The sequence below is a fragment of the Oncorhynchus kisutch genome, linkage group LG4 (genome assembly GCF_002021735.2).
Source record: "Oncorhynchus kisutch isolate 150728-3 linkage group LG4, Okis_V2, whole genome shotgun sequence".
Classification (NCBI taxonomy): domain Eukaryota; kingdom Metazoa; phylum Chordata; class Actinopteri; order Salmoniformes; family Salmonidae; genus Oncorhynchus; species Oncorhynchus kisutch.
Window position 1 is genome coordinate 68,269,692 of NC_034177.2, and position 9,541 is coordinate 68,279,232.

Sequence of the window (9,541 nt, forward strand, 5' to 3'; positions counted from 1 at the left end):
GACTGACAGGGACTCAACTTCAGTTCTCTTCGCATTCAATGACAGCGCCAAGAACGTGTTTCGTTTGTGCTCATAACGCACCATGACCGTTAGAAGAGTGTATTCCTATAGTCTGAAACTGCCAGGGAGAAACTTGGTGTGTGTGTTTGCGAGTGAGATCATTAGATTGATTAGCGTGAGTGCGTGTATTAGATCACTAGATTGATGGCCATGTGTTTGTTTCCCCCCTACTTCTTATCGCCCCCCCACACACACACCTGCATACCACAGGAGGTTGGTGGCACCTTCATTGGGGAGGACTGGTTCGTGGTAATGTCTGAAGTAGAATGGTATCAAACAGGTATTATTTGGTCTGTTCCGGCCATTATTATGAGCCGTACTCCGCTCAGCAGCCTCCACTGCTAATAACACTTATGTATGTAACCACGGTTCCTCCTTCTGAAAATAATCTGAATACATAATAATAGGGTTATTATGTGCTAAAAGAGCAAAGATTTCCCTCTAACTAAAGCCAATTCTCAAGTATTGTTTCACCAGGTCCTGAGTGGCACAGTGGTCTAAGGCACTGCATTACTAGAGGCGTCTTTACAGACCCTGGTTTGATCCCGGGCTGTATCAGGGGGTCCTGTGATCGGGGTCCCATATGGCGGCGCACAATTGGCCCAGCGTCGTCCAGGTTAGGGGAGGGTTTGGCCGGGGTAGGCCGTAATTGTAAATAAGAATTTGTTCTTAACTGGCTTGCCTAGGTCATTTTACTCAGGCATTTCAACGGTGGTGGCGCACAGTAATAGGGAGCCAGGCAGATATGCGTTTCACCAAATCCCCAATGTTAATCTTGAAATATAGCCAAACTGCTACCTTATTCTCGAAATTAAATGTCGAGTTTACTTTCGAAATATTGTCACTTTATTTAACTACATTTAATTTCGACTTTATTCTCGAAATATTGCCACTTTTTTAAAGGACTATCAAGTTTCACCCCATGTCGCAGTTTTTTAAAATGTTTCTCTTCACTTGGATTTGATACTCTTCCGTAGATTAGAGCACACCTCTAATACTTTGAAATTGAAATCTTACTCCGTGAGGCATTGGCATTACTCCGTGAGGTACAGGCATTGTATCGGGCAGCCCTATCACCGGTAAGAGGTTGAGTTAGGACCCAGCATGCCAACCCAGCAGAAGTGTTGTTCTTTAGTGATATTAGATTATTCTTGCGGTTTAATCAATCGAAGTTTCATCACAGAAATGGAGACAGATATTATTGACTCACTGGAAGATCTGGGGTAGGTTTAAAAAGTTTTCTATGAGAATAGTCTTTATTTAGCCTATCTGATTATATTTTAACTAGCTAGCTCAACTGGTTAATTTAGCTAACGTTAGCTGATACGTTGACTGCCTGTCATCGGACTACTGTCACAGCCAGAGACAGCTGAGCAGTAATCTAAACTCTGCAGGCTCTTTCATACATTTTTTTGTGGCTAGCTACTATACATACGGCTTTATGACTTACTTTAGATTATATTGTGAATGTAAAAGTGACCTAAATATATCTATCTAGTCTGAAATTACCTATCATGCCAACCGTTTGATGTTTATTCAGCCGGCACAAACAGAGGACAGGCACCGCCTTAGTGTTATGAATACACTGAAGCTGGAAAGGTCCCATTTATCTCATGACTGGTTGCTATTCACAGTAAAAATCAGTTCAATAGAGCTCGCCGGTTTGTAGTCGTAAAACCGGAAATGAATTAGCTACGGCTGTTTCGTTCAGCCATTCCTATGGGGGAAAATAATGGGGTTTTGGGATAAACGCCGAAAATAAGGTCTGAGATTAACAGAGGATATCTTGTACGTTTTGTTCTATGAGATAATATCAGTCCTTTAACATGACCTTTATCAAATCTGAAGACGTTAGTTGTGCTTTATGTACCTATTTTTCTTATTTTATTATGTGCTTCAAAATTCCCAGTGACGTTAGTTGATGCAGTGATGCAGATTATCTCATAGAACAAAACGTATACGATCTCATAAACCTGAGTTTACCACAGATTTGATAAAAAAAATAAAAAAAACATTTATAAAAAAAATAAACATTCATTTTCCCATAGGCTTTGTCCAAAGAACCACGACGGAGATAGTGCCTACAAAAAGACGCCATTACTTGTCAATTGAAACAGGGCATTTCCATAGAAAAGGACCCATGAGCACTAACATGTGAAGTTCATTTAAGTGTATAAAATTGGGTGTCAAATGAAAGATAAGAGTCGATATATTTTGGGGAAATGAAGGCATAGATACATTTAGTCATAAGTAAAATACTATGCTTTCAGGCTTTTTTAAAATTTATTTTATTTTACCTATATTTTACTAGGCAAGTCAGTTAAGAACAAATTCTTATTTTCAATGACAGCCTAGGAACAGTGGGTTAACTGCCTGTTCAGGGGCAGAACGACAGATTTGTACCTTGTCAGCTCGGGGATTCGAACTTGCAACCTTTCGGTTACTAGTCCAATGCTCTAACCACTAGGCTACCCTGCCGCTAAACAGATGGAAAGGGGGTCTTAGAAAACATCTACCAGAAAGTCTTAAAAGGTATCAGAAATAAATGCCAACTAATATCAACACTTTTATTTAGTTTGGGAAAACTGTATTCTATTCTATTGTGCTCTGCTCTGTAACACTGTGATGTCAAACTTGTGAAAAATGAGAATGACATTCATATAATTATACATTTTATGTGTATGTAACAGTATAACTTTAGTCCGTCCCCTTGCCCCGACCCCACCCACGAAGCATCTTTACCCATCGCTCCACAAAAGCCGCGGCCCTTGCAGAGCAAGGGGAACCACTACTTCAAGGTCTCAGAGCAACTAGCTAGCCATTTCACATCGGTTACACTCACCTCCCGTTTGACCTCCTCCTTTTCCGCAGCAACCAGTGATCCGGGTCACGGCACCAATGTAACAGTATAACTTTAGTCCGTCCCCTCGCCCCGACCCGGGCGCGAACTAGGGACCCTCTGCACACATCAACAATAGTCACCCACGAAGTATCGTTACCCATCGCTCCACAAAAGCTGCGGCCCCTGCAGAGCAAGGAGACATCTTTGAATCTGAATTCGGAGCAGATATTTAAGAGTTTTGGGATAAACCTAGTAGCATAAAAATCTAAGGGACATTTTACTAGTATCCTGTTACCAAAGTTTTAATTTACACAATTCCTTCATTATATTCGCTTTTGTACAATTTTCAGGGGAAATTGTTAAAAGTAATCTTTGTGCATAGAATTGTATGGTTTTTTGAACTTTGAAATCAATAGTTTTTTGTTTGGCATACATTTTTAAAGTGAAGAAATGGAGTCAGAGTAATTCTGTTATCGTGGAATTGCCCAGCATGCACAGCTCCTTTTGATAAGTACATTTTTGGACTTATACGTTAATAATAATATCTGATGGGGTATGACAGTTGAACTAAGCTCATTATGTATCCAATGATTCTTGAAGAATATAACTTGAACTAAGCTCATGCGGCATTTACAACTGTCGTACCCCATCAGAACTCCAAATATAACTTGTTTTACTCCCAATGTTTCTAACAAAGTAAATGTAAACAAATAATAAATACCCTCAAAAATGATTTGTTGGTCTGATGTGATTTAATGAGGAGCATTCAGACACTGCACTTGATGAATTTATGAAATTGCTTCTTACAACTATTGATAAACATGCACATGGTAAGAAACTGACTGTAAGAACTGTTAAGGCTCCATGGATTGATGAGGAATTGAAAAACTGTATGGTTGAAAGAGATGGGGCAAAATGAGTGGCTAATAAGTCTGGCTGCACATCTGACTGGCTTACTTACTGCAAATTGAGAAATGATGTGGCTAAACTCAACAAAAAGAAGAATGAACTGTATTATGAAGCCAATATCAATGATTTAAAGAATGATGGAAAAAAACTTTGGAGTACTTTAAATGAAATTATGGGCAGAAAGACATTCAACTCCATCTTACATTGAATGAGAGCTTATTCATCACAAAACCATTTGATGTTGCCAATTATTTTAATGATTATTTCATTGGAAAAGTGGGCAAACTTAGGCAGGAAATGCCAACAACAAACAGTGAGCAATTGTATTCATGCATAACAAAACAAATAATGAAAGAAAAGCATTGCAAGTTAGAATTTTGTAAAGTTAGTGTGGGATAGGTGGAAAAATTGTTATTGATCAATAAGGACAAACCTCCTGGCATTGACAACTTAGACAGAAAGCTACTGAGGATGGTAGCTGACTCTATAGCCACTCTTATCTGTCATATTTTTATTCTGAGCCTAGAGGAAAGTCTGTGTTAGGCCTAAAGGGAAGCCAAAGTAATTCCACTACCCAAGAATGGTAAAGCGGCCTTTGCTGTTTCTAACAGCAGACCTATAAACTTGCTGCCAGCTCTTAGCAAACTGTTGGAAAAAATGGTGTTTGACCAAATACAATGCTATTTCTCTGTAAACAAATTAACAACAGACTTTCAGCATGCTTATAGAGAAGGGCACTCAACATGTACTGCACTGACACAAATGACTGATGATTGGTTGAAAGAAATTGATAAGAAGAAGATTGTGGGAGCAGTACTGTTAGATTTCAGTGCAGATTTTGATATTATTGACCATAACCTTTTGTTGAAATTACCTATGCGTTATGGCTTTTCAACCTCTGCCATATTGTGGATTCAGAGCTATCTATCTAATAGAACTGAGGGTTTTCTTTAAGGGAAGCTTCTCTAATGTCAAACATGTACAGAGTGGTGTACCACAGGGCAGCTGTCTAGGCCCTCTACTCTTTTTTCTATTTTTACCAATGACCTGCCAGTGGCATTAAACAAAGCATGTGTGTCCATGTATGCTGATGATTCAACCATATATGCATCAGCAACCACAGCTAATGAAGTCACTGAAACCCTTAACAAAGAGTTGCAGTCTGTTTTGGAATGGGTGGCCAGTAATAAACTAGTCCCGAACATCTCTAAAACCAAGAGCACTGTATTTGGTACAAATCTATCCTTACGTTCTAGACCTCATCTGAATCTGGTAATGAATCATGTGGCTGTTGAACAAGTTGAGGAGACTAAATAACTTGGCCTTGCCTAAGATTGTAAACTGTCATGGTCAAAACATATAGATTCAATGGTTGTAAAGATGGGAAGAGATCTGGCCATAATAGAGATGCTCTGCTTTTTTGACACCACACTCCAAAAAGCAAGTTCTGCATGCTCTAGTTTTGTCTTATCATGATTATTGTCCAGTTGTGTGGTCCAGTGCGGCAAGGAAAGACCTAGTTAAGCTGCTGCTGTCACAGAACAGAGTGGCACATTTAGCTCTTAATTGTAATCAGAGGGCTGATATAAATATTGTGCATGCCAGTGGCTAAGAGTTGAGGAGAGACTGACTGCATCACTTTTTCTTTTTTTATAAGAAACATTAATGTGTTGAAAATCCCAAATTGTTTGCATAGTCAACTTACACACACACACTTGTCCCACCAGACATAACACCAGGGGTCTTTTCACAGTCCCCAATTCCAGAACAAATTCAAGAAAGCATACAGTATTATATAGAGCCCTTATTGCATGGAACTTCCTTACATCTCATATTGCTCAAATAAACCGTAAACCTGGTTTAAAAAAAACCCAGATGAAGCAACATCTCGCGGCGCAACGCCTCTCCCCTATTTGACCTAGATAGTTTGTGTGTATGTATTGATATGTAGGCTACGTGTGCCTTTAAAAAAAACTATGTAGTTCTGTCCTTGAGCTGTTCTTGTCTATTGATGTTCTGTATTATGTCATTTTGTATTAAGTTTTGTGGGGACCCCAGGAAGAGTAGCTGCTGCTTTTGCAACAGCTAATGGGGATCCTAATAAAATACCTAAGCATGGTTAAAACTATAATTTTTATATCATTGATGGTCAGTCCTTGCACCATAGCTCTATGAATTTGAGTGGTTACATTTTTCCAGCTCCATCCCTCAGCTTTTTACCAAAACAGGGGTGGGGAGGGGCTTTATTCTTTCAACTGTTGATTGCTGCTTTAATGACTAGCTAGATTAACTGGTAAGTATAGGTTTTTAGTGAAAGTCTTATGAGGTTACTGTCTTTGTTTTCTCAGGTACCAAGGCCCTCTGTTGGAGGATGGAGCACTGGAGGCTGCGGTGAGCGGGGGAGCAGCAGCACCAGAGTTCACCAAGGTGTGTGCCTGGATCGTCTCAGAGCTCAAGCTCTACTGTCACCTGGAGGAGAATGTCCATGCCACCAACTGTGAGTCGGTTTTATTCTTAACTCATCTCAGTGCTTGTGAATTGAATAATGAAAGAAAATTGTATTTCTCTGGGTTGTCATTGCACCAACTCTCCATCTACCCCACCCAGGTCCCAGTGAGGCAGAGGGGTTCCAGCTCGAGATGAGTGGTCTTCTGTCTGAGCTGGCCTGTCCTTACAATGTCCTCACCACAGGAGATGTCACCCAGAGGCTGCTCAACAAGACAAACTGCCTACTGCTCATCAGTATGTGAACAGCATAAGTCAACCTTCTCCCTGTGTTGTCAGTTTCCCTATCATTTATAGAATTCATATTAATACAGTATGATGATTGTCGTTTGAATGATATGCTCTCGCTCTCAGCCTTTCTGATCTCGGAGCTGGAGGCCTCCAGGATGATCCTGGTCAACAAGCCTCAGAAGGCAGCCCAGGAGGCCGGAGGCAGTGTTGTCTTTATGGAGCTGAAGGGAATCTGTGTGTCCCTGGGCATGTCCAAACCCCCAGCCAACATCACCATGTTCCAGTTCTTCAGTGGGATCGAGAAGAAGGTCAGTCCATGTCACACCAGGCTATGTCAGTATTATGTTATGATAGGTATGTGTCTTTTTGTTGAATGCAGCTATACTTTAGCTAAGGTTTGGTTCTCTCAACATTAATATTCTCTCCTTTTTTCCTCAGCTGAAAGAAGCTCTAGCCAAAGTGCCATCAACTCATGTTGGGGGTCCTCTGATGAAGAAGGCACTTGGACCAGTTCACTTTGTAATACCCTTAAAAACAATAAAGATGTGCATAGCGGAATACATTTCCCACTGCAAACCAAAATATATGTTACATTCTTAAGCAGCGTACTATACTGCAGTCCACTTTGTCCTGCATTGTTGGAGCTCGAATCTCCAAGAATTTCACTGTACCCTGTAATTACATCTGCAACCCTGTACATGTGACTATTAAACGTTCTAATTTACATTTCTCTTTTACAGGAAAAAATCGAAGCCATCAATCAAGCACTTGTGAATGAGTATGAAGTCCGAAGGAAGATGTTGTTGAAACGTCTTGACGTGACAGTTCAGTCCTTTGGTTGGTCTGACAAAGCTAAGGTGAGAACTCTGTACTGGGAAGATTGTTATAATTATTCAAAGTGTAACTGGTTGTGGTTGTAGTCTGTGTTATTCATTTACAGCATATTTGCAATCACAATGCATTTGTACTGTAAACAATTGAGTACTGTATGTAGAAATTGAATTTCTATTGTTACACAGAAACATGCTGAAAAGCTGGCCAATGTATACCCGCCTTTGCGTTCAACCCTCGCCACAAAGAGCAAAGTCTCGGTGGCTCACCTCTTTGCTGCACGAGAGGACCTCTCCAAGATTATGCGCACAAGTAGTGGCAGGATAAGGGAGAAGACTGCTTGTGCCATTAACAAGGTAGGGAGCAGATTTGTAATTCTCCACTTGCTAACTTTTAACATTTATCTCAATACTACCTTGAGAGCTGCTGTCACATTGTTTTTTCATACTTCATGTCAAGAAAATATTTTAAAACTATTTTGGCTACTTTGGCTGTGCTGTCAGAAACCCCCCCCTGGCTTGTACACGTTCTGTTGATTAACTTTTTTTTATTTTAATTTTTGTTGTGCAGGTTCTAATGGGACGTGTGCCAGACAGAGGTGGGCGACCCACTGAGATTGAGGCCCCCCCACCAGAGATGCCCACCTGGCAGAAGAGGCAAGACGGTCCACAGGGAGGTGGACACTATGGCAGTGGTGGACGAGGAGGCAGCAGGGGGGGCTACGACCAACACTCTCAGGGGGGCCGAGGGGGTTACGAGCGAGGAGGAGCGGGTTATGAAAGGGGCGGGAGGGGTGGAGGAGGGGGTGGCAGAGGGGGCAAGGTGCAGGGAGGCTGGTCGGACGGAGGAGGGGGTGGTGGTGGTGGTGGTGGTGGTGGTGGTGGTGGTGGTTACCAGGGTCATAACCAGGAAGGAGGTGGCCACCAAGGGGGTGGGGGGAGAGGAGGTTACGGGGGTGGAAAATTTCAAGGGGGCTTCCAGGGCCCTGGTTACCCTGCAGGAGGGCATCAAGGCGGAGGAGGTGGTTACCAACATGACAACCACAATCAAGAAGGAGGTCGCCACCAGGACAGGGGTGGCAGAGGGGGTCGCGGGGGTAGGGGAAGAGGTGATAGTAGAGGAAGAGGTGATGGTAGGGGAAGAGGACAGGGGGGAGGTTGGCGAGGGGGTCAGAATTTGAACCAAGGAGGACAGTTTGAACAGTTCTTCCAGCAGGGTGGCCAGCAGTACAATCAAGCAGGCTTTAGCCAGGGGAGCAAAAACTACACTAGTTGAAAAGAAAGTGCAGGCCACTGAAGCAGAGATCATGCAAGAGCCATGAAGTGAAAACGCCTTATTTTCTAAATGTGAATATTAATATAAAGCATGGTTATTATAATTTCTTCCCTAAACCGAATAAGAATGTGGAGAGTGACCATGTCTCCAACAGAAGAGAAAAAGTCCAAGTCATGCATGACATGAGAGCTCAAACAAACCAGACTTTTCCACAATTCCATGGCTGTTAACAAATGACTGTTCCCATGTGTTCTTTTGCATATGTGAGTGCTTTTGTGTTTATGCTGTGTTCCACTATCTTGCCACATGAAAGTTGAAGCCAATGTTTGCCATTGTAACACCTAAATTATAAAGCCTTATTTTGAAGATTATTTGAAAAAGGAGTTGAATGTCATGTAACTACATATGATAAGGTGACAATTGTGGAAGTATTGTAGTCCATCCTTAGTTAATTTAATTAATACTTGAAAAGAAACAAGCTTTATTTCTCCAGTGTTTTTTTTTTGTAAGCTTTGGTTTACATTATTGTTACTAGGAATGGGTTAAAAATAAGCTTGAGCCTCAAATGTTTTGCTGTTGCAAATAGTTTTGACTGGTATCTCCTCTATTACTTATTTAAAATATGCCACCTAATGATGCTTATAAACAAAATTGTGTACATACTTGGATGTAAGAAAGACTACTTGGAAGTGTGAATGAATGAGAGGTGAGCAATAAAATCTAATTGATTTAACATGCCTGTCATCTTTATTTGGTCATACTTTCAGCTTAATTGTGACCACCAGTATTTTGTACACAATTTGAAAACCAGTGGACCCACATTAGCTCCGCATATCAATTAATGCTTGATCATAATGTAATCAAAGATTATAGTTTAAAAACGTGCTC

At 41.1% G+C, this 9,541-nt stretch overlaps 1 protein-coding gene across 1 annotated transcript; it reads left to right on the top strand.

The window, feature by feature from the left end:
- Positions 1-1,092: 1,092 nt before the first annotated feature.
- fam98a (family with sequence similarity 98 member A) lies at positions 1,093-9,386 on the top strand. Its single transcript, XM_031823477.1, has 8 exons — positions 1,093-1,283; positions 6,160-6,308; positions 6,419-6,553; positions 6,671-6,855; positions 6,986-7,066; positions 7,288-7,404; positions 7,567-7,734; positions 7,949-9,386. The coding sequence occupies exons 1-8, from the start codon at positions 1,165-1,167 to the stop codon at positions 8,651-8,653; spliced, it is 1,659 nt and encodes a 552-aa protein (XP_031679337.1). The 5' UTR covers positions 1,093-1,164; the 3' UTR covers positions 8,654-9,386.
- The last annotated feature ends 155 nt before the right edge of the window (positions 9,387-9,541 follow it).